At 41.7% G+C, this 26622-nt stretch overlaps 1 protein-coding gene and 1 long non-coding RNA gene across 10 annotated transcripts in view; one reads left to right on the top strand and one right to left on the bottom strand.

The window, feature by feature from the left end:
- The window catches only part of THBS4 (thrombospondin 4), a 127305-nt gene that overhangs the window by 15861 nt on the left and 84822 nt on the right, over positions 1-26622 (bottom strand). For all 8 annotated transcript variants that reach the window (XM_056541588.1, XM_056541587.1, XM_056541586.1 and 5 more), the window contains 8 exons: positions 22602-22795; positions 20273-20410; positions 10306-10383; positions 8181-8336; positions 4232-4336; positions 4029-4136; positions 3771-3930; positions 3558-3676 (listed from right to left, as the gene is read on the bottom strand). In XM_056541588.1, coding sequence (XP_056397563.1) covers positions 3558-3676; positions 3771-3930; positions 4029-4136; positions 4232-4336; positions 8181-8336; positions 10306-10383; positions 20273-20410; positions 22602-22795 — 1058 coding nt within the window. The remainder of the gene's footprint in view (positions 1-3557; positions 3677-3770; positions 3931-4028; positions 4137-4231; positions 4337-8180; positions 8337-10305; positions 10384-20272; positions 20411-22601; positions 22796-26622) is intronic.
- The window catches only part of LOC130292912 (uncharacterized), a 66107-nt gene that overhangs the window by 14943 nt on the left and 24542 nt on the right, over positions 1-26622 (top strand). The window lies entirely within an intron of this gene.

The raw sequence follows: 26622 nt of genomic DNA on the forward strand, positions 1-26622 counted from the left end.
CACTCCAGCCACATGAGGTCTAGCATTGTCTTGCATTAGGAGGAACCCAGGGCCAACCACACCAGCATATGGTCTCACAAGGGATCTGAGTATCTCATCTCGGTACCTAATGGCAGTCAGGCTACCTCTGGCAAGCACATGGAGGGCTGAGCGGCCCCCCAAAGAAATGCCACCCCTCCCCATTACTGACCCACCACCAAACCGGTCATGCTGAAGAATGTTGCAGGCAGCAGAGCGTTCTCCATGGCGTCTCCAGACTCAGTCACGTCTTTCACATGAGCTCAGTGTGAACCTGCTTTCATCTGTGAAGAGCACAGAGCACCAGTGGCAAATTTGAAAATCTTGGTGTTCTCTGGCAAATGCCAAACGTCCTGCACAGTGTTGGGCTGTAAGCACAACCCCCACCTGTGGACATCGGGCCCTCATACAGCACAACCCCCACCTGTGGTCATCGGGCCCTCATACCACCCTCATGGAGTCTGTTTCTGACTGTTTGAGTGGACACATGTACATTTGTGGCCTGCTGGGGGTAATTTTGCAGGGCTCTGGCAGTGCGCCTCCTGCTCCTGCTTGCACAAAGGCAGAGGTAGCGTTGATGCTGCTGGGTTGTTGCCCTCCTACAGCCTCCCCCACGTCTCCAGATGTACTGGCCTGTCTCCAGGTAGCACCGCCATGCTCCTACGCTGACAGACACAGCAAACCTTCTTGCCACAGCTCGCATTGATGTGCCATCCTGGATTAACTGCACTACCTGAGCCACTTGTGTGGGTTGTAGACTCCATTTCATGCTACTACCAGAGTGAAAGCACCGCCAGCATTCAAAAGTGACCAAAACATTGGTTGCGTTCAGCTATTTACATTGTTGCTGATTGTTTTTTTGTTTTTGGAAACTTAATTTACAATGAAGGTTTCAATAACTGATTGCCACTCTATAATGAAATACATCCTGTAGAAACTCAAGGCATGTTGTCTATGTAAATAGAGTTATATCGCAAAAAATGAGACAAGTCATAAGGTGATAAAAAAAAACTGAGTACCAAACCACTGGATATTATTACAGGGGTACTCTGGTGGAATTTTTTTTTTTAATCAACTGGTGCCAGAAAGTTAAACAGATTTGTAAATTACTTCTATTAGAGAATCTTAATCCTTCCAGTACTTATCAGGTGCTGTATACTACAGAGGAAGTTCTTTTCTTTTTTAATTTATTTTATGTCTGACCACAGTGCTCCCTGCTGACACCTCTGTCCATGTCAGAAACTGTCCAGAGTATAAAAGAAATCACCATAGAAAACCTACACTGCTCTGGACAGTTCCTGAAACAAACAGAGCTGTCAGCAGAGAGCACTGTGGTCAGACAGAAAAGAAATTCAAAAATAAAAGAACTTCCTATGGTGCATACAGCAGCTGATAAGTACTGGAAGGATTAAGATTTTTAAATAGAAGTAATTTACAAATCTGTATCGAAGGGAGCTCGGCACCGCTCTCTGTGTATGAAAAGGACGGGAAAGGGTAGGACCCTTGATTGCTTCTCCCCTTGCAACTGCTGGAGGTACATACAGGTGCTACCACGCTGATAGACAATGTGAAATTCCAGTAAAAAAGATGAAGCGGAGCACTCACCAGACCTTGAATGCAGATGAATTTTATTGACCGGTTTGATCAAAGGCACATCAGGGGGGGAAGAGGTGGTACAGACAGGGGAGTGTGACTTAGAGATGCGGGGATATCCTCTCGGTGACGGACCGTTGCGCGCCAAAGCGCTTCTCCAGACCGGGAATGATGAATTTATAAATCTGTTTAACTTTCTGACACCAATTGATTAAAACATTTTTTTTTCCATTGGAGTACCTCATTAACTAAACATCATGAATGGGGCAACCACTGGGCATAGGGGAGCAAGGTACTAAATTTGTGGACACATGAGACTAAGGTACTAGATGACTTGCATTGAGTATTCACTCTCACATCGCTAGGATGTGAGTGTCTGTGCCTGCCCTCTGCTCTGAGCAGAGCGCAAGCACTGACTGTTCCTAGTGATGTGAGAGTAAATACTTTTGCATATTCATGAGAGGCCTTTTGGCTAAGATCAAGTGTAGTATCTGTTCTTATCAGTGGTTTAGTCTCTGCCATTGATGTAGGATGGATGCTGCATGGAGGAGCAGGTGTACCGGGGCGTTCCAGGGCTTGTGCCACGTAACCAGCTCAACGGCTGCCCTGATGTGGCCTGTGTCCTCCGGGTCTTGCCATGAGGTTGGGGGGTGTAGAGCTGGGGTACTTTTGTGCCTCGAGGAGTGGTGACCCTGAGGTGCCGAAACTCACTGGGTGTTAAAGCTCACTGAGTGAACGCACTTCACCTTTGGCACTCACCCTTGGTATCCCGGCCTTCTGGCTAGGATCAGGGAAATTTTTTTATAGATCCGGCTGGATGACCGGGCAGTATATCTGCACTCATTCACTTATTTATTATTTTTGTTTGTTATTGTGCCACTTTTACGTGTTTTGTTTGTACACAGGCTTTGTCAGGCTGCGGTAGTCCTTCTGGGTGTCCCTCCTGGCGGTCTAGGGGAGGTGTGTGTGGCCATTAGGTTCCTCACCTCCCTGCAACCCCTGGGCATCTTGACTTAGGTCTAGATGCCATCAGTATATAGCTCCTCGGCTGATACATTGGTTAACACCTAGGTTGAAGCCGGGTGCATTTTGTGGCCCCTTAGTAGCTTCGGCAAAAAGGAGCATCAAACCTGGATCCTTGCAGGTGCCTTTTGGCCCGAAGGTGAAGGGTAGGTTTGTTGGGGGGCTTCTCTCCTGTCGGAGAAGGGCTTAGCGATAGACCGCATCCTTTGTGCACGTTTTTTTTGTGTGACATGTTTGCACTTTTTCTTGCACTTTGGGTGATAGAGAGCACTTGCCTCGGCTCTTAAAAAAAAAATGAAAAACTTCACGATTGGATTGTTAACGCCCAATACATTTGCAGGCAATTACTAACATTTCCCTACAGTGCACCATCTTGCCTCCAGAATACAATACTGCAATAGAAACAATGACCCCCACCCCCTCGCAGCTCTCTATTACCCCCTCCCCAGCACCAGCACTTTGGGTGATAGAGAGCACTTGCTTCAGCTCTTAAAATATTCATGAGAGGGGCAGGCAGAGCAGTGAATATTGAGGAGGCAGAGGAGCGTGGCAAGCCAGTAACCTGCCTCTATTGCGCAGAGCAGCATAATACAAATAGAGGAAAGTTCTGTTCACCAGCAATATAACCCAGTATATTAGGTTTAGTGCGGGTGATCAACCTGTTAGTTTCCCTTAAATAAACCAATTTACTGTACATAAACGAATAAAGACAAAAGTCATAACACACATGAGAAGAAACCAGTGGGAATATGAATGGGCACTTAACCACTATACTATGAGTACTAGGCCACAAAAGTATTGACCATGTGCCTGGGAGTTATGGGTCAAAAATAATGTGTCTAGTTACTCCTCTAATAAATCTCTCTATCCATAAAACTCCAATCGATCCATTGCCCGCGCGCTCCAGTCTCATCACCACTCACCTGATTTGGATTGATGACATCAGGACAGCTGTCGCAAGCGTCACCAACACCATCTCCATCCCTGTCCTTCTGGTCGATGTTAGGAACACGCTGACAGTTGTCCAGGAAATTCTTGATACCTTTAAAAAAAGAAAGGATCAGATCAGACCGGTCATTTCCCAACACTCATAGTAGAGTAAAGTTCTAGTTGTAGAAATGTCATCATCTACTTGCCATCCCCATCCATATCGTCATCGCAGGCGTCACCATCCCCGTCATTGTCTGTGTCTCTCTGGTCATTGTTCAGTTTGAATCGGCAATTGTCACAGGCGTCCCCAAATATGTCTTGATCGCTGTTTTTCTGGTTAATATTGGCCACCAGTACACAGTTATCCTGAAAAAAATAAGAATATTTTTTTTTGGTAAAAAGTAGAATGAGATGACATTTTTTCCTTAGCATCCAATAAGGTTTAATAGTAAAAAAAAAATAACCTGTTCGTTCATAATACCGTCTCCATCTGCGTCATCATCACAGGCATTTCCTGCACCATCCTTGTCAGTGTCTTCCTGCCCGGAGTTAGGAACGTACATGCAATTGTCCTGAGGGAGAAAAGTGTGAGTTTTAGGTTGGGGTTTACATTGTCTTTTTTTATGTGTTTTGCAATTGATTTTTTTTTATATAAAGAATGGCCAACCTTCTTGCATTTGGCATCGCTGCACTGAAGAGCTTGGTCAGGATATCCATCAATATCAGTGTCTTTACCGCAGACATATCCATCGCCAGCCCAGCCAACAGAGCACTGTATAAAAGGAATAGAAATGAGAAGACCATTACTTAAATGGGCACTGTCATTAAAACTAATTTTTACTATTGCACTCCTTATGGTAAATAAAAAATCTTTCTAATGTACTTTGTTTAAAAAAAAATGAAGTTTTCGAAGTTTTATTTGTGTTTAAAAAAGCTGCCACTAGGTGTCTGCATACTTGTCCAGAGCACATTTCCCCCCATCTCTTGCACAGACTTTGGACTTCTGCTGGCCTGGCAGAAGTCCAAAAGCAGGAAATGCAGTCTGGAGTGCTGAGAGGGGTGTGTGCAGCTTTATCCAGTCACAGCTCATCTCACACTGAACTGCTCTGGGCTGTGTGTAGCAGAGTGAGGGAGGAAATTCTCCCCTGTATGGCTTCAGATGATGTCTCAGCCTGCTGGGTAATACCCCCTTCCCAGTCTGTGAATCTGACTAAGACTGAGCAGAAAATACAGAGCAATATCAAGGTAGAAAACTAAAAAATAATAAATATAAAGGCAGGGGGTGGTTTATCATGATGGGAGCAGTGAACTGGGAGGATTATAAAATTTAACAAGATCATAAGAGGTAAGAGGTACAATCCCATCAATAGTAATGGGACGGAACAACCTTTACTGTGTAATAGGTTATAATACAGTCTGCACAGCATAATAAATTCTTCATTCTATCAATCGCAAGTACTATCTTGTGATTATGTGAAGGTGAAGCACACTCCAGATCCTAGATCTCCCAACTGTGGACCTCCAGCTGTTGCAATACTACAACTCCCAGCATGCCCGGAGTTGTAGTTTAGCAACATCTGGAGGTCTATAGTTTGGAGACCACTGCTCATAATAGTAACCTTAGGTTATCTGCACCAATTAGATTGTAAGGAGTTATGTATTCTATACTGTCTATGGATCTATCCTAGTTTATCGGGTTGAAACGGCCACCAAAGTACATCAGGGTCCTCCAGGGGGCCCAGGACCCAAAGGTATATCAGGAGACAACGCCATTTGTAGCTGACTTTGCAATTGCCATTTGGTCTATTTCCCATAGGTTGATTAAAGGCAACTTAAGTCCAATCTGACAGCCTCATGTTATAGAGTAGGAGGAGCTAAGCAAATATATATATAGTATATATCATATATACTGTTGTGAGAAAATATTCAACATAAGGGGGTGTTAAAGGGGTACTCCGGTGAAAACCTTTTTTTTTTTTTTTTTTTTTTTAATCAACTGGTGCCAGAAAGTTATACAGATTTGTAAATTACTTCTGTTAAAAAATCTTAATCCCTCCAGTACTTATTAGCTGCTGAATACTACAGAGGAAATGATTTTCTTTTTGGAACACAGAGCTCTCTGCTGACATCACGAGCACAGTGCTCTCTGCTGACATCTCTGTCCATTTTAAGAACTGTGCAAAGTAATAGAAAATCCCCATAGCAAAGATTTGCTGCTCTGGACAGTTCCTAAAATTGACAGAAGTGTCAGCAGAGAGCACTGTGCTCATGATGTCAGCAGAGAGCTCTCTGTTCCACAAATTCCAAGAATTTCCTCAGCAGCTAATAAGTACTGGAAGGATTAAGATTTTTTTAATAGAAGTAATTTACAAATCTGTATAACTTTCTGGCACCAGTTGATTTGAAAAAAAAAAAAAAAAAAAAAAAGTTTTCCACCGAAGCACCCCTTTAACACAGACTGTTTCGATGCAGCAGATTTTATGCTATGTAATTCAATATAAAAAAAACAACACAAAATCATCAGCATCAAATATGCATCATATACAATGTTTTTCACAATGCTTCCTAAATTTTCTTTTTGTTTTGTTATAATAATCATTTAAATAACTGGGTAATAATTTTTTTTTATTGTAATATTTTCTTTTCTATTATTTATTAAAGTTTTTTTTTAATTATTCATACATATTTTCTATTATTTTTATGTTAGCAGGGCTGATGTGTTTCTTGTACTGTCACATTTCTCACCACAAGGTGGCAGAAGAGCACTCAAATGTTTTTTGGGATTTCCTAATGTTAACATGAGTATGCACATTTGTTCTTTGTATATTGTTTTATCATTTCTTGTTAATTTCCATGTTTACTGCTTTTGTGGGAATATTGTTGCTGGATTTAAAAGAGTTATTATTACTGATTTGCATTGACAACTAGATTTACCTAATTATTGTAACATACAGTATGTGAAGATTACGGGGGGAATTTATTAACAGGTTTAGAGCCTTGTTTTGGTGTAGAAAGGTCACAGAACTTTCTCTATTGTGCAAAATGTTGTGCAACTTTTTGCTGAAGTGATTGTGAATAAAATAACTTTGGTACACACTTTTTTTTTTTTTTTTTACTTTCCAGTTTTTGCTGATTTACGAAGTGCGACTTTTCTTTAAAAAGTTGCAAATTTGTAGCAGAGACCACGATTTGTTGCAAATCTACACCAGCCCAGATATGGCTTATAAAACTAGCTTTTATAAAAGTCGCACATTTTTTTCCCCCTGCAACTGGGTAAAAAGTCGCAGCAAAGGTGCAGAGGAGGAATCATACAAATTGGTGTTCTAATGGGATTTATTGTTTTTTGCTTTCATGGGCCAAATTTATCAACCCCTTCGAGATATTGTGATAAATATGTTGCACATAAGCAAAACCAAAGCAAAAATAAATGACTTCAAAACTCCCTTTCTAAAGACAACAATGATATGTGTTCAAACCCCATAATTTGAATCACATAATTTGGCGTGCTTGTATATTTTCGTCTCTCTTTAATAGAGATGCATGGAGGGGGCGTGTTGACCCTCGCACTGTGCGCGAGGAGAGCCGGAGCGCTGTGCAAGGGATCACAGGGGGCACCAGTTGTCGGACCCCCCAGACACATATCCCCTAAAGGATTTGTTTTCCTACATGAAAACTCCTTTAAAGGGGTACTCCGACCCTAGACGCTGGGGACCCCCGGGATCTAACATGCAGCTCCCACCTTTAGCGGCTTTCGGAACCGCTGGAGGTCCTCAGGCTGAGTCCATCTCAACCTAGAACCGAGAACGGAGCATAGTGATGTCATGGCTCCGCCCCATGTGACGTCACGCTCCGCCCCTCAATGCAAGTCTATTGGAGGGCCGGGATGTCACTATGCTCCGTCCCCGTGATCGCCAGTAATCGGACCCGGAGCGAACACGCTCCGGGGACTTATTCTAACGGGGTGCGGCATGCAAGATCACGGGGGTCCCCAGCGTCGGGACCCCCGCGATCAGGCATCTTATCCTTTGGATAGGGCACCGGAGTACCCCTTTAAGTCAAAGCAAGGAGTGGATAGTAAAATAATTATAATATAGAAACAATCCTTGTTAGATTTTTTTTATCTACTCCTGGAACCCTAAGTGAAAGCATCTTCGCCTATATTGCACTGCAATGGATGATGACATGGCGTACATTGATGAATAGAGTTTCAAGGAGACTTTAGTGATAGGAAAATTCCTGTCAAAATCCAAAAATAATCAGCGTCACATCTGCTCCAAACCTGCATTAAAGTGGAGCAGAATTTCAAAGTGCAATGGGATGATTCTTCATAGAATCTAAAGTTTTGGAAGTATAACTTGACTCCACATTGGAATATTCTGCATGTGTGCACATGGACACATATTTCCCAATGAAATTTATTGTGGATTTCATGTGGATATCAATGCAGAATCCAATTCAAATTCCTCATTGGGAACATACGCTAGTAATCAGTTTACACAGAATCTGCGGCCATAAGTGTGACACTCTCTATTTACTTTGTCCGAACATATACATTTGAAGATCCATTTAGCGTTGTCTCCTGTCATTTTAATTCTTCTCTTTGTATAAATACTCACAATACAGGTTATGTCGCCATCCTTCTCCTCGATACACTGTGCGTTGGCATGACAGGGGTACTGCCCTCTGTTCCAGCAGGTTTTCCTTTCTACTTTACAGCCTTTGCTTTGATCACCAACATAGCCTTCTTTACAAGGTCCACAGCGGTAAGAACCCTGGACAACAAGATATTGGTTTTAATATATTAGTTGTAATCTACGTATACTGGACACACATTGAGACGGAAGGGTGACAACATATCGAACATTACACAGACATTACATATTCAGTATATACATATTTCTGGATGATTCAAGGCTGGCAGCAGGCATCTGAACTATTGCCCATATGACAGTCACCATGCTAAACTTCAGTGACCAGGGTGGAGGTGCATTCTACAACCCTATCCTCGGGCACCAAGTGAGCTGGTCCCACCCTGCTCCACTCTTGAATACATGTAAACAGATGGACACATAGTAACACCAGCTATGTGTGAGGTTTGGTAGCAGCTGTGGACACTGACCTCTGACCTTTTACTCAGTCTAAATGACTAATCTGACACCTGAAACGTGTGTGCAGCATGCATACGACTCCTTATGACTGCACATAGAGAGGGGGAAAAAAAGTATTTAGTCAGCCACCAATTGTGCAAGTTCTCCCACATTAAAAGATGAGAGAGGCCTGTAATCTTCATCATAGGTACTCCTCAACTATGAGAGACAGAATGAGAAAAAATCCATAAAATCACATTGTCAGATTTTTAAAGATTTTATTTGCAAATTATGGAGGAAAATACGTTTTTGGTCAATAACAAAAGTTAATCTCAATACTTTGTTATATACCCTTTGTTGGCAATGACACAGAGGTCAAACGTTTTCTGTAAGTCTTCACAAGCTTTTAACACACTGTTAGTGGCATTTTGGCCCATTCCTCCATGCAGATCTCCTCTAGAGCAGTGATGTTTTGGGGCTGTCGCTGGGCAACACAGGCTTTCAACTCTCTCCAAAGGTTTTCCATTGGGTTGAGATCTGGAGACTGACAAGGCCACTCCAGGACCTTGAATTGCTTCTTACAAAGCAACTCCTTCATTGCCCAGACGGTGTGTTTGCGATCATTGTCATGCTGAAGACCCATCCATTTACTTTTTCTTGGTATCATTTTTGCAATATGTGCTACCTTTTAATCTTTTTTATTCTGCTATTTGTACCAAAATTGGCAAATTTAGCATTTTTTTTTACGCCATTCACCGTGCAGGATAATTTACATTATAGTTTTATAGTACACATCATTACGGATGTGGCAATACCAATTATGTATATGATTTGGGTTTTTGATCTTTTTTTGTGATAATACAGGGCTTTTATTGGGAAAGGGGCATTTTTTTTATTTTTCTTTCATTGAAGAACTTTTTATTTTATTTTTTACAGGTTATACTATGCCGCAATACATTTGTACTGCAGCACAGTATGACCTGATCAGCTGCACACAGCACAGCCTGTGCGATCCAGTCTGTGGCAACCAACAGCGACCTGCGATCATATGGGGGGGGCCGCCGTTGGTGAACAGGGGGAGAGCACTTCCCCTGTCAACACCATACGTCCCATCGCGCGAACGTGTTGGATGCTGGGACGTATGCATACGTCCTATAGCGGGAAGGGGTTAAAGAAAAAGTTACAGGTCTGTGAGAGCCAGAAATCTTGCTTGTTTGTAGGTGAACAAATTCTTATTTTCCACCATAATTTGCAAATAAATTCTTAAAAAATCAGACAATGTGATTTTATGGATTTTTTTCCTCATTATGTTTCTCATAGTTGAGGTATACCTATGATGAAAATGACAGGCCTCTCCTCTTTTTATGTGGGAGAACTTGTACAATTGGTGGCTGACTAAATACTTTTTTGCCCCACGGTATATAGCGGTCACACATTTTTTGTGAAACCTATTATACTACTACAGGTCACCTTAATAAAAAACTTCAGGGGGTAGATGAATGGCTGAGAATTAAAGAAAATTACTGTAGTCTGGTTGCTATGGCAATCACCAAACAGTTACTTCCACTAGTTGTGATATACCTCCACCATTATACGGTGAATGGATCATCATACATGTCATTTAGAGGTACAGATATCTATCATGGCTACTTACCATGGTGTTAATGCAAAGAGAGTTAGTGACACATCCACCATTTCTTCCATTTTCACACTCATTGACATCCAGGCAAATCTTTAACAAAGCAGGAAAACATTTATTAACATCAGTTAAAACAAATAAAATAGGTTATCACATATGAACACCGCATAGATACAGATGGATAAACCCTGGGATCTGAACCCTGGGATCTGAATGGACATACATACATGTCACCTATTACCTTATATAGTTGGGAAAGGGAACATGTAATGGCTCCTCAGGGACCAGAGGATGAGGGGGCACTCAGGTGATGCAAAATACATTGCATAGTTGCCAACATGGGGGATTTTAATGCCCCTCAAATGGAGAGAAACACCTAGAATTCTGCCCCTCAGTGGTGAGCCCAACTCATTTCTTGGGACTATTGGTACCTATAGACTCCAAATAAATCCTCCTGAGGACTAGAACCGTCCATCAGGGTAGTAGAAAACAGTGTCCCAACTAGCACCATATACTCCAAAGAAATAGGGAAACACACACAGTATAAAATGTATTAAAATGACACTCACAGGAAATAGATCACGGAATACATGCAAAAAGGTAGGCCAGTAAAAAATTATGAACAAGGAAGGTATCACACCCTATATTCTACCATGGTAACCTGTAACAATCCTAACAATGGGAGTACATAGGCAGAAAGGGAAATAGACACACCGTAAATAATACACAAATATATGATGAGCCTTACCAAATACACATGCAATACCCCTAAATATGTTTCGCTCCGTTGAACTTCCTCAGGGGGCGTGGCTACCGATGGGTATAGGGACACTATTTATACGCATATGCAGCCAATAAGAATAGTCCATGTATACTTCGCTCTATCTATCCTCCAATAAACACAATCCTACTTTATTCCGCTTGCCGCCAGTAACACATAGTATAGCCTGTTCCGGCCGTAATACCGGAAGTCTTGCACACGGTCAGATCACGTGATCAAGATAGATCACATGACCGGCCGGTGAAAGAACTCTCGCGAGAGCTATATCTCAAAGATGGTGTGCATCCGGTAGTATAATACAATGAATGGAAGCGGGCTGAGTAACCCTAGGAACCCTATTTACTCCCATTGTTAGGATTGTTACAGGTTACCATGGTAGAATATAGGGTGTGATACCTCCCTTGTTCATAATTTTTTACTGGCCTACCTTTTTGCATGTATTCCGTGATCTATTTCCTGTGAGTGTCATTTTAATACATTTTATACTGTGTGTACTTCAATAAAGTTGGTTTATATTTTCATTATAATTTTGGAGTGTTTCCCTATTTCTTTGGAGTATATAGACTATTGGTACCTATGTCATTGAACCATATTTCTATTATAAGTGGCCAAACAGAAGAAGGTAACGAGGATGGCACTCTCTGCAGAGTTAAGTGAGCTTTTATTTATTGATGAGGTAACATAGGCAAAACAACACTGGAGCGGTAACACGGAGTTTAGCCATTTTTATTTAAAAACTATAAAGAAATGAGCACAGTGTCCTATGAAATGTAGCGTAAGTCAAAGTTATTGCACATTTCTATGCCCATAGCAAGTGTAGAGCTAGAACGTAATTTATACAAATATCAGATATTTATATGGATGTATATAGGGGTCTCTTGGTGCAGAAGATCTGACATATTGCGCTACTATCCATTCTTTGGTTGCTGATCAGGTAAGAGTAGCTCTGCTGCTGATTGTACTAATACAGTTTAGTTTATGATAAGACTTCAAGAGGCTTAGGTTGGACTGTGCTATAGGGCCTTAGGATTTTTAGAGTAGGGTACACAGGTAGGGTTGCTACCTATTCTACCCAAACACAACAACCAAGCTCAGGTTTCGTTCACACATCATTTTTTGAGCAAAAAAAATAGTTTGTCTGTTTGTTTTTTTTATATATATAAAAAAAAGAATTGTTAAAATTAAATATGTATTTTTTGCTTTTGAGCTGTTTATGTTTTTGTTTCTTAAAAATTTTTGTGGCTATTTTTTTTATCCTATTTTCAGACTTCTATAGGGCCTTAGCAAAGCTATAGCCCAAAAAAATAACTATTCTCATTTAGGACATACAGTAATGGCCGTAAATGTTGGCACCCCTGAATTTTTTCTAGAAAATGAAGTATTTCTCACAGAACAGGATTGCAGTAACACATGTTTTGCTATAGATATGTTTATTCCCTTTGTGTGTATTGGAACTAAACAAAAAAAGGGAGGAAAAAAAGCAAATTGGACATAATGTCACACCAAACTCCAAAAATGGGCTGGACATAATAATTGGCACCCTTTCAAACTTGTGGAAAAATAAGATTGTTTCAAGAATGGGATTCTCCTTTAAACTCACCTGGGGCAAGTAACAGGTGTGGGCAATATAAAAATCACAACTGAAATCAGATAAAAAGGAGAGAAGTTCACTTAGTCTTTGCATTGTGTGTCTGTGTGTTACACACTAAGCATGGGCAACAGAAAGAGGAGAAGAGAACTGTCTGAGGATTTGAGAACCAAAATTGAGGAAAAATATCAACAATCTCAAGGTTACAAGTCCATCGCCAGAGATCTAGATTTGTCCACAGTGCGCAACATTATCAAAAAGTTTGCTACCGATGGCACTGTAGCTAATCTCCCTGGCGTGGACGGAAGAGAAAAAGTTATGAAAGGTGTCAACGCAGGATAGTCTGGATGGTGGATAAGCAGCCCCAAACAAGTTCCAAAGATATTCAAGCAGTCCTGCAGGCTTAGGGAGCATCAGTGTCAGCGCGAACTATCCGTCGACATTTAAATGAAATGAAACACTGTGGCAGGAGACCCAGGAGGACCACACTGCTGACACAGAGACATAAAAAAGCAAGACTACATTTTGCCAAAATTAACTTGAGTAAGCCAAAATCATTCTGGGAAAACGTCTTATGGACAGATGAGACCAAGATAGAGCTTTTTAGTAAAGCACATAATTCTACTGTTTACCGAAAATGCAATGAGGCCTACAAAGAAAAGAACACAGTACCTACAGTGAAATATGGTGGAGGTTCAATGATGTTTTGGGGTTGTTTTACTGCCTTTGGCACATCATGAAATCTGAGGATTACCAACGGATTTTGGGTCGCACTGTACAGCCCAGTGTCAGAAAAGTGGATTTGCGACCGAGATCTTGGGTCTTCCAGCAGGACAATGATCCCAAACATACATTAAAAAGCATTTAGAAATGGATGGCAACAAAGCGCAGAAGAGATCTGAAGTGGCCAGAAATGAGTCCAGATCTAAATCCCATTGAACACCTGTGGAGAGATCTTACAATTGCTGCTGGGAGAGAGACCTGGAGCAGTTTGCAAAGGAAGAGTGGTCCAACATTCCGGCTGAGAGGTGTAAGAAGCTTATTGATGGTTATAGGAAGGGTATGCAACCAAATATTAAGTTAAGGGTGCCAATAATTTTGTCCAGCCCATTTTTGGAGTTTGGTGTGACATTATGTCCAATTTGCTTTTTTTCCTCCCTTTTTTGGGTTAGTTCCAATATAGACAAAGGGAATGAACATGTGTATAGCAAAACGTGTTACTGCAATCTTTTTCTGTGAGAAATACTTCATTTTCTTAAAAAATTTCAGGGGTGCCAACATTTACGGCCATGACAGTATTTTGAGCTGTGGACAGCCTAAGAAATGTGGTTTACATCTCACTTGCTGCTGAAGAAAAGATGGAGGTCTTGAAACACGTCCAGCTGTTTATTACAAGACAATACCTATTGGGGATTATCTTTCCGTGGGAGAACTGCTGTACAGACATAGTCTGTCTATGAACTTGGTGCCCAAAACCCACGAGGACGCCACTCTGCATGATATTATCCACCTCTAAGAGCTATTTCTGCTGCAGCTGCCCATGTACCAACCACAGCTATATGCACTGACTACAAGTTATAGACATGCTCAGAGCACCTGATCAACACTGAAGGCACAGACGCCGGCTGTGATCCTTGTGCATCAGTGGAAGCCAGCATATCTGCATTCCCGGCTATTACTGCCACCAACAGGATTACAAAGCACAGCTGCGATCATCAGGCATTAAGGGTCAAACATCAATGACCAGCAGGTCACCGCTGCCAGCCATTCACCCACCGAAGATCAAGGCGGGTGAGTAGTGCACAGCACTGAACCCATCCTTCAGAGACACCAGGACTAGTAGTACATCAACCTGGGTGAGTGGTGCGGTGCACCGAATATCTTATTTTTTATGGCACATTGATACTGTTATTACATTTTTGCCATCTAACCATCTGGATTACATATTGATAGTAGCTGAAGATACAAGTTACAACATAATGTTACCCCATACAGCGCAGCTCTTCATCTATACCTTTACAGCCTAATTCTGTACTGACTATTTTGGACTACATGCTATATCTTAATTGCACATATTTATAGATATTTATAATATTTATAAATATTTTTAGCTATTCTTATCTTATTATGTGGACAATGATTATTAACTCCACTTTATGAGGGTATTTTAAATGTTTGACTACTAATTTTAAGTTTGGTTTTATGCACAATACATATATACGTGTAATTTTATTATCATGATGGACTTAAGCGGCTTGCAAGGATCATGTGACCTACTGGTTATCTTACCATATATTTATTTTGTCATTATTTGATCAATAAAAATAAATTACCTTTTATTAAAGGGTAACTCTCATTAAAACTCATTTTTGCTATTGCACTCCTTATGGTAAATAAAAAATATTTCTAATATACTTTCTAATATTTTCTATGTTTTATTTGTGCTTAAAAAAAGCTCAAGAGCACATTTTTCCCCCTTCTTATACACAGACTTTGGACCGAAGTCCAAACACAGGAAGTGCAGCCTGGAGTGCTGAGGGGGGGGGGAGTGTCCAGCCTCATCCAATCATAGCTCCTCTCACACTTAACTGCCATATGCTGTTGGTTGGACCCCCCCCCCCCCCACCCTCAGCACTCCAGGCTGCACTTCCTGTGTTTGGGCTTCGGTCCATAGTCTGTGTATGAGATGGGGGAAATATGCTCTTGAGCTTTTTTAAGCACAAATAAAACATAGAAAACTTCATTTTTTTTAAACCAAGTATATTAGAAATATTTATTTACCGTAAGGTGCGCAATAGCAAAATATTTTTTAATGAGAATGCCCATTTAAGTATAGTTTGCACGTGTGAGATATATATCCATGACCTTGAGCGCCAATTCCCTTTTTACTTCTGTTGTACTTGGCTTTTACCTAGGGTATGGGTGACAGGTTGGCTAGTCTGGCCTTTTTTGATACTTACAGTAGCTGACTAGAGCCTCTCCTATACTTGGTTTTGAGCCTGAAAAATGGCCTAACTATACATTTTACTGCTGTAAAATGAACGTGCATTTGATCAAAGGGTTGTTTTACCATCGAGTACAATAGAACTCAATAGTAAAAAAAATACAGCTGTTTTCTGAACAGTAAAAGATAGAATACTGTGCAGGAACATTTCCATATGCAAAATTACCAGCACTAGCAATTACCAATAAAAATGTTTTCTTTTGTAGCTACTGACTTTCCAGTGTAAATACTGTCTGGGTTTATAGTTTACAGGCCTGATGGCATCCCTAGACACAGGGCATTCCTGCCTATTACTTCATAAAGGTAGGGAAAGAACCTTAGTATGCCGACACCAATGACTTCAGCCACAGGGACATAAGATGTAATAAGGGATCTCCAGAACTAGAACAAGCCAACAGTGTTTGTGCTCATCAATCTCCAGGTCTCCTCTTTCCTTCATACAAATAGACCATTACTTCCACAAACACACAGTACACCCGACAATTCTTCCCTGGTTTGGTCATTTTTCTAGACAGGAAGCCAGTGTCAGGTAATGCAATCACAGGATCGCCATGCGTCCAGTCTGCTGGGTTTCCTGCAAAGTTCTCAATGTTGCAACCACAAGCTCAGCTTCCTCTGGTGAATTAAATAATTTCCCCCACAAAAATGATCATTTGCTTTGGTTTTCCCATCAATTTAGAAATGATCTTTCATGCTGTGAATTTTTTCAGTATGTGTCTGGATCCTTTTAAAATGGGAAAATGTTCATATAGACTGACGGGCCACTATACTAAGACCTGAGCACATAGAGGAATACTCTACGCCTTATTTAATGTTTAATTTATATTTAAAAAAAACATTCCACTGGTAAAGAAATAATGTTGTCATAACAAGCAAAATATATCTTTATGTAGGTAGGATGTATGGAAATAGAGGGCTCAGATATCCGATTCTTATAACCTCTTGGTCCTACTGGATAATGGATATTTGCCGGTGTCAGGCTCTGTTCACATTACATTCCTGCCCTACATTTAGCATATATGATGGGGAAGCTCTTTGTACATATCACTAATGCATTCATTTTTATAGACTTCATAGACACATTTAGAGAATTTCATTATTGTGTTCTGCAATACCTTATACATGTAAAACCTTTGCTTACTCTAGCACAGACATTTTGGAGGGCAGGGGCTTAAAGGGGTACTCTGGCGCTTAGACATCTTATCACCTATCCAAAGGATAGGGGATAAGATGCCTGATCGCGGGGGTCCCGCCGCTGGGGACCCCTGTGATCTTGCACGCCGCACCCCGTTAAAATCAGTCCCCGGAGCGTGTTCGCTCCAGGTCTGATTACTGTCAATCACGGGGCCGGAGCGTTGTGATGTCACGGCTCCGCCCCCTCAATGCAAGCCTATGGGAGGGGCGGAGCCATGACGTCACGCTCTTTTGCTCGCGTGGTCGGGATCCGAAGCTTCCAGCGTTGCCGGAAGCCATTGAAGTGGGTGCTGCAGCTGAGATCCCGGGGGTCCCCAGTGGTGGGACCCCCGCAATCAGGCATCTTATCCCCTATCCTTTGGATAGGGGGATAAGATGTCTAAGCCCCGGAGTACCCCTTTAAGCAAAAAAAAAAAGGGGCACCTATCATAATTTAAAAAAATGCATGCACTGCAAAGAGTGGGCATTACAGGAAAGGCGCTGTTGGTCAGGGACACAGTGGGCCTCCGACCAGGCCTCATTCCTTGCCTCCATAAAAGTGGGTGTTTTTGTAAAATAAAGTCAAGAACAGCTTCTATAATGGTATGCCATGTATACATACACTTTGGCTGTGCTGACGGTTTTATTTACATAAAACATGTGACCGATGCCCTTTAATATACTATATTATAGAGGAGATTTAGCAAAACCTGTGCAGAGGAAGAGTGGTGCAGTTGTCCAAAGCAACCAAATAGATCGATGCTTTTATTTTGCAGAGGGTTTTGATAAATGCCTTGGCCTGACCTCTATCTGACAGAACTGGCACTGTACCCGCTTCATGCAGCACCAATCACCCATAACATGTAGGAATCTCCTCACAGCCCCGGCTTTTACACTAAAGAGATGGCCACCGCACAATTATGTGCTTATTATGCTATAACTAAAATATATGCAATTAACTATATATACTGTTCCATCCCTAATTTACTATATATTGTGCTACCAGTAATTAACTATATATTGTGACACCATTAATAAGCTATATACTGTGCCGTCATTAATGCACTATTTACTGTACCATAATTAATTAACTATATACTGTGCCATCATTAATGCATTATACTGTGCCACCATTAATTAACTATATACTGTGACTGCCGCACACGCCCCCTCCCATAGACATGAATGGAGGGGGCAAGGTGTTATGTTACGAGGGGGCGTGGTCGTGGTGTCACGTCTCGGACTCGTAGGTAGCACCCGACACAGAATGCCGGGGGCTGCACTGAGATTGTGGGGGTCCCTGCTGCGGGACCCCTGCAATCATACATCTTATCCCCTGTCCTTTGGATAGGGGATAAGATGTATAAATCCAGAATACCCCTTTAATTATTTACTGTGCCATCATCAATGCACTATATACTGTGTCACCATTAGTTAAAGGGGTATTCAAGGCAAAAACTTTTTATATATATCAACTGGATCCAGAAAGTTAAACAGATTTGTAAACTACTTCTATTAAAAAATCTTAATCCTTCCAATAGTTATTAGCTTCTGAAGTTGAGTTGCTGTTTTCTGTCTAACTGCTTTCTGATGACTCGCGTCCCGGGAGCTGTCCAGCTCCTATGGGGATATTCTCCCATCATGCAAGGGATATTCTTCCATCATGCACAGCTCCCGGGACGTGACATCATCATTGAGCAGTTAGACAGAAAAATTCAGAAGCTAATATCTATTGGAAGGATTATGATTTTTTAATAGAAGTAATTTACAAATCTGTTTAACTTTCCGGAGCCAGTTGATGTATAAAAAAAAGTTTTTGCCTGGAATACCCCTTTAAGTATATACTGTGCCACCATTAATTAATTATATACTGTGCCACCATTAATTAATTATATACTGTGCCACCATTAAAGATAACTGTGCCAAAATTTATTAACTTTATACTGTGCCAAAATAAATGTACTATGTACTATGCCACCATTAATTCCTTATATACAGTGTCTCTATTTCTCTATAAATTTCTTACATATTTGCTTTCATAAATTCACAATATACTGTGCCTAAATTATTTCCCTATATACTGTGTCTCCATTAATTCCCGTGTGGAGAGGAGAAGAGAAATAGCAGATAACAAAGTGGTGCCCCCTTCCTGCTGGGAGGACACAGCACCCTCTAATAAATGCACATACAAATCCACAGCAAAGGATCCTCTTACTGCAGCTGTCACCCTGAGTCTGCAGCTCCTTTTGTGAGGGCATTAAAGAGGCAGGTGCCATAAGAGGGCAGGGGTTTAAGCCCCCTCTGACCCCATGTGTGCATGTCCCTGACTCCAGTGTTTCTGAACTGAAGCTAGCTGTGGCAGAACTACAAGTTCCAACAAGCAGCTAAAGTAGGTCAGAGTTTTGCAACAGGCGGAGAGACACAGGTCGAAAACACCAGCTTACACACGGTTTTCAACACAAATAACAATAAATAACAACTCTAACACCACTGAGAACCTAAAAATGTAAGTGTGACTGTATAAAACCCAAGTATTCCACCTTGCCTCTCCTTGTTGGGTTATGTTCACACAGGGCAGATTTTCTGTAGAGAAATTCATAGCAAATCTGCATCAAAATCTTGGTTTTCGCTATAGAGTACCGTATTTTTCACCGTATAAGACAGACTTTTTCTTCCCCAAAACTGGGGGGGGGGGGGATACACACCCCTATCGCGGCGGTCCCTGGCCGAGGCCCGCGGCTAATACTGGACATCACCGATCGCGGTGATGCCCTGTATTAACCCTTCAGATGTGGCAATCAAAGCTGACCGCCGCATCTGAAGGGAAAGTGACACTAACCCGGCTGCTCAGTTGGGTTGTTCGGGACCGCCGTGGTGAAATCGCGGCGTCCCGAACAGCTTACAGGACACCGGGAGGGACCTTACCTGCCTCCTCGGTGTCTGCTCCGTGCCGGGATCCCCTTCATGGCGGCGCTCTCCTTCGACGTCATCGCGCACGCCGTCCCGTCATCCAATAGGAGCGGCGTGCGTAGCAACGTGATGACGGCGACGGAGAGCGAGGATCCCGGGGAAGAAGAAGTCCGGAGCGTCGGGGACATCGCGGGGACGGGTCCGGAGCGACGGGGACACGTGAGTACTACCTCCTATCCAGTGGTCTTCAACCTGCAGACCTCCAGTTGTTGCAAAACTACAACTCCCAGCATGCCCGGACAGCCAACGGCTGTCCGGGCATGCTGGAAGTTGTAGTTTTGCAACATCTGGAGGTTTGCAGGTTGAAGATCACTGTTGGGTTCAGAATCTTTTTTTTCTAGATTTTGCACCTTCAAAATTGGGTGCGTCTTATATGCCGGTGCGTCCTATAGGGCGAAAAATACGGTAGATGGAGGAATTATTACAAAGTGTTGTCTACCTTATGTCTATTGTGACACGCATTTACCTGTTTATTTTGCTTGGCATAAATAGTGCCAACACCTTGTACCACTGGCCCTGTGTATCCAGGGGGGCAGGCCTCACACCTGAACCCTGGTATGCTGTTTATACATCGAACTCCGGGGAAACAAGGGTTCAATCGACACTGAAACAAAAAAGAGACAAAAATGTAAAATAGAGAGCAATGACATATTATACTGTGGGGTCACTGTCCTGTTAGATACAGCACTTAACTTAAAAGGGTATTCCAATCAGATAGAATTACGGCTTGATAAATCCCATACCTAAAGCTATTTAATAATGTATTATACTTGTATTGCTTTATGTGATCTCACTGTACTTCCCCCCGAAAACTGTACTGCAACTTTCTTTCTGTGAGCCCACCCTGGATGCTTGGTTTTCCTGCGCACTACCCCTCCTCTATAGGAACAACCCACAACAAACAGACATAAAGCCTTGAGTTTTGCAAATAACTTTGGGGTTATTAAAGGGGTATTCCAGGAAAAAACTTTTTTTATATATCAACTGGCTCCAGAAAGTTAAACAGATTTGTAAATTACTTCCTTTCAGTACTTATGAGCTTCTGAAGTTAAGGTTGTTCTTTTCTGTCTAAATCCTCTCTGATGACACCTGTCTCGTGAAACGCCCAGTTTAAAAGCAAATCCCCATAGCAAACCTCTTCTAAACTGGGCGTTTCCCGAGACAGGTGTCATCAGAGAGGATTTAGACAGAAAAGAACAACCTTAAAGGGGTACTCTGCCCCTGGCATCTTATCCCCTATCCTTTGGAGGGGATAAGATGTCAGATCGCCGGGGTCCCGCTGCTGGGGACCCCGGGGATCGCCACTGCAGCACCCCGCCATCATTACTGCACAGAGCGAGTTCGCTCTGCACGTAATGACGGGCGATACAGGGGCCGGAGCAGCGTGACGTCATGGCTCCGCCCCTCATGACATTACGGCCCGTACCCTTAATGCAAGTCTATGGCAGGGGGCGTGACGACTACCACGCCCCCTCCCATAGACTTGTATTGACGGGGCGGGCCGTGACATCACGAGGGGCGGAGCCGTGATGTAACGATGTTCCGGCCCCTGTTTTGCCCGTCATTACGTGCAGAGCGATCTCGCTCTGTGCAGTAATGATAGCGTGGTGCTGCAGCAGCGATCCCCGGGGTCCCCAGCAGCGGGACCCCGGAAATCTGATATCTTATCCCCTATCCTTTGGATAGGGGATAAGATGTCTAGGGGCGGAGTACCCCTTTAACTTCAGAAGCTCATAAGTACTGAAAGGATTAAGATTTTTTAATAGAAGTAATTTACAAATCTGTTTAAATTTTTGGAGCCAGTTGATATATATAAAAAAGTTTTTTCCTGGAATACCCCTTTAAGCTGTCATTTTCTCTCACTAAAATAGTTTAAAGGAGGTTTCTCATATTATGAAATGAAAGTGCAATACATTTATAATAAAATATTCTCGTATTACTTCCAGTAAATACTTATATCATCAGTGCTAAATTTTTGTACCTTTTTGACACCTTGACCATGCTCGGTATGTGGGGTCAAAGTGGGTGTGGCATCACACAAAGAGGACGTGACATCTCCCGCACACTAAATTTATTACAATTTACACCTGCAAAAAGGCGTTAATTGTAGCTGAAGTATACACCAGCTCGGAGCTGGCATAGATTTCGATGAGGGCGCCAGGAAAGCTTCAAATGCATCGGGCTTTATGATCATTTACACGTGAGCCTCTACATAAATCCAGCATGCCCGTGAGCTGGTGTGGTATAGCTTAAAGGGGTACTCCGGTGGAAAACAATTTATTTTAAATCAACTGGTGCCAGAAAGTTGTACAGATTTGTAAATTACTTCTATTAAAAAATCTTAGTCTTTCCAGTACTCAGCTGCTGAATGCGCCAGAGGAAGTTATTTTTGAATTTATTTTCGGTCTGACCACAGTGCTCTCTGCTGACACCTATGTCCATGTCAGGAACTGTCCAGCGCAGGAGCAAATCCCCATAGCAAACCTCTCCTGCTCTGGACAGTTCCTGACATGGACAGAGGTGTCAGCAGGGAGCACTGTGGTCAGATTGAAAAGTCATTCAAAAAGAAAAGAACTTTCTCTATAGTAAACAGCAGCTGATAAGTACTGGAAAGATTAAGATTTTTTAATAGAAGTAATTTACAAATCTGTATAAATTTCTGGCACCAGTTGATTTAAAATACATTGTTTTCCACCGAAGTAATCCTTTAAGACTGACATTAAACCCCCCACCCCGACATCTCTGCTGGCTGTCAGTAAATGAAAACATTTTTTGTTTCATCCAAAGTCTAATACCTCATCTATATCAGTACATATGACTCCATTGCCAGTGTAACCTTCAGGACAAGGTCCACACTGAAACCCGTTTGCTGTCTCAGTGCATTTCACACCCCGGAAACATGACGTTGCTCCACATCGAGGCTTTGGGGGGGCTGTTGGTTTTGGTGGATTGGGAGCTAGTGTTGGATATGGATAGTCGGGTGTTAATCCTGCAGTAGAAATAAAATTGTGTTTGAAAATGAGATGAAATAGAAACAATAATGAAAACAAAAATGTAAAAAATAATCACAAAGTAGCATTGAATTATGCCATCCATGAACTTGTTTACACCATATTTTGTGTTAACATTTTATTTTGCCTGTCGTTGTAATTTCTCTACCCTTAGGCTATGGCTACACTTAGGCTATGTTTAAATGTATTTTGAGGCATAAAATTACTTCAAATAACCCACTTTCTGTAATTTTTGTTGGGTAAAATTCAGAGCTAACGGGGCACAAAACTGATGCAGATTTCTTTTTTGACACAATCCAAAGGAAATATATTTTTTGCAACACAGAAGTCAATGGCAAAAGGACTAAACCGGTTAGGGGCATCCTGTAACATTTTCTAACCTTGAAGGGAATAAAACACCTTTCGGCATGTTCACACTTGCATATTTTTCTGCATATTGCGCTGCAGATTTTCCACACTGGATTTTGCTACCCATTAAAGTCAATAGGTAGCAAAATCAGCTGTAGAAAATCTGCAGCAAAATACACAGGTGTGAACATACCCTTAACGCATGCAAAAATGTGTTGTGAGCAAGGCCTTACATTGAACTGAATGAGAAAAATTGTCACAGTTCTTAGCTCGTTATTTTATGTTTACAGCCATAAAAATTACATCTGTAAAAACAGTGAAGTACGGTACATATTATGTGCATTTTACATGTTTATTTTGACACAGTTTTTGTTAATAAACTTGAAAAAATATTAGAAGATGGCAAAGAGAACCTGACTTGTAGAAAACATGGAAAACGTACTGTGACTCGCTCTTGCAAATAGGTGCGGTTGCAGTATAGAGGCAAGGAAGCAGTATTTTCCAAATCAAAGTTCAGTGTTTTATTCACACTTGTCACACAGCAAACAGTCTTTAAATACAGAAAAAAGGAAAAAACATAACAAAAGACCACCTGTATTCCTTAGGTATTTGTTCACACCTCAGACCATGCCATGCGGCATCAAGCAAGTCTTTTCCAGGCCTCCAGGCAGGCTGCTCACCAGCTTCCAACCTTGGAGAAGACGCAGGGAAGAACTCCCCTCTCAGCTCTTTCTGGCAGTGTGAGCTGCAACTAGCAAATACCCCTCAGCTGGTGAAACAGGTTGCCTTTAAGGCCAACAAAAAGGCTTCCTTTAAGGCCAAGTAAAAGGTGTATAAAAATGCTTCAAAATGCTATGAAACACTTAAAAATGTAAGGCTCATTCTGCTTATAAATCCAATTTTTAATCCTTAAAATACATTGTGCATACAGGGAGGTCATGGATTGTAGATCGCAGATGATATATGAAAGGTTTATAGCATACAGTAGAAATACGGAGCACTCACCCAGACTTGCTTGTGGTAGCTTCTTTGTTGTTCACATGAACATGCGGGATACAGCGTGCAGGGAGGCAGGTGGTGAAGACGCAGGGGTATGAGCTGGCGACAGGCCATTATCGCGCCGAAGCGCTTCGTCAGGTGAGGTAAGATGACGTGCAGGAAAAGGTGTGTTTTTAACATGAGCAGGTTGCTAAGGTTACACAGGTAAACAGAAAACTCGTAATAGGCTATACAAGTTACAATGTGTTTAAAAACAAACTCTTCAGTGAAATTGCTAAGAAAAAAAGTAGGGGGTTATAATACAAGGGCCCTCAATTCATTTTTATCTTTCAGGCCAAGTGGGCCTGTAGTGTTTGTGCGAGTTATCCGTCTGGCTTCATTTCGAAGTATTTGTTGATGTTTTTTTCAAATTGCGTTCAGTGTGTTCTACTCTTTCTATAACTGCAAATGTAAATAGGTTGGGGTCAATGTAAGGGTACGTTCCGCCACTGAAGGACCCTCTGTATTCTGCCTTTACATGTGCCTGCTCGGAGCGGCAATACGCCGCCACGAGCAGATACACTGCGATGTGCGAGTCGCCGCGCGTATTGCTGCTCCGAGCAGGCACAAGTAAAGGCAGAATACAGAGGGTCCTTCAGCAGCAGATCTGCAGTGTAAAATCCACTGCAAATCCGCTTGTGTGAACGTAACCTTATGGTGGCTTTACATGTGGGAAATCCAACGACTGGCTCCTATACCTGTACGGAGGGAACGGATGTGTACTCTAATCCTGTGAAACAGGGGTCGAATTGTTTTCCCTATGTAGAATCGGCCACATCTACAAACCAAACAGTAAACCACATATGGAGTGCAACAAGTAGCGAACTGCTGGCTCTGTATATGATAACCCCCTAAATTGAGGGAATTAATTTTGCTATTATATTTACAAAAATTACATGTGCCGCAACAAAAATTTCACTTTGGGCGCATGCCATTCAACCAGTTATGTGCCTTGGATTGTTTTATTTTCAGTTTATTTAAGTAAGTCTGTATAGTGGTATTTTTTCGGTAAATAATTATTGCGTTCTGTGCTGTTACTGATTCTAAATCTGCATCTTTCTGTAATATGTACCAATTATTGCAGATAGCTTGTCTTTTGTATTGTTCATGGGGGTATTTTTTAATGTGAACGTGAATCTATGGAGTTTATTCGGCTGTTTCAGTTTTTTCCATAGTAGTTGGGCTCTAGGAATAACTGCCACCTTTTCTTTTGCTGTTTTCAAAACCTTAGATGGGTATCCACATTGAAGAAGACGGGTCTCCAAGTTAGAAGCGTGTTGAGCGTACAATTCTTGAGTGTTATTAATTCTTTTGAGGCGAATTAGTTGGCTAGTTGGGATACTATTCTTTCGAGGCATAATGGAGTATGGAATTCCTGGATGTGGGCTTCCTGAAGCCAGATGTGACAATGGAGCCGTTCTCGATCTCAATCTTGACATCCAGGAATTCCAGACTCTGTTTGCCACAGACAGAAGTGAATGTAATATTCATGGTCAAATTAATACCATGAATATGACATTCACTTCTGTCTTCGCCAATCAGAGTCTGGAATTCCTGGATGTCAAGATTAAGATCGAGAACGGCTCCATTGTCACATCTGGCTTCAGGAAGCCCACATCCAGGAATTCCATACTCCATTATGCCTCATCCCACCCCACACACACAAGGAATAGTATCCCAACAAGCCAACTAATTCGCCTCAATAGAATTAATAACACTCAAGAATTGTACACTCAACAAGCTGCTAACTTGGAGACCCGTCTCCTTCAACGTGGATACCCATCTAAGGTTTTGAAAACGGCAAAAGAAAAGGTGGCAGTTATTCCTAGAGCCCAACTGCTATGAAAAAAACTGAAATAGCCGAATAAACCACATAGATTCACGTTCACATTTAAAAATACCCCCATGAACAATAACATAAGACAAGCTATCTACAATAATTGGTACATATTACAGCAAGATGCAGATTTAGAATCAGTAACAGCACAGAACCCAATAATTACTTACAGAATTACATAAATAAACTGAAAATAAAACAATCCAAGGCACATAACTGGTTGAATGACACGGTCCCAAAGAGCAATTTTTGTTGCGGCACATGTAATTTTTGTAAATATAATAGCAAAAGTAATTCCTTCAATTTAAGGGGTTATCATATACAGATCCAGCAGTTCGCTACTTGTCGCACTCCATATGTGGTTTACTGTTTGGTTTGTAGATGTGGCCGATTCTACATAGGGAAAACAATTAGACCCCTGTTTCACAGGATTAGAGAACACATACGTTCCCTCCATACAGGTATAGGAGCCAGTCATTGGATTTCCCACATGCAAAGCCACCATAACAGTGGCCCCAACCTATTTACATTTTCAGTTATAGAAAGAGAAGAACACACTGAACGCAATTTGAACAAACATCA

Source organism: Hyla sarda, chromosome 1 (genome assembly GCF_029499605.1).
Source record: "Hyla sarda isolate aHylSar1 chromosome 1, aHylSar1.hap1, whole genome shotgun sequence".
In the NCBI taxonomy this organism is placed as follows: domain Eukaryota; kingdom Metazoa; phylum Chordata; class Amphibia; order Anura; family Hylidae; genus Hyla; species Hyla sarda.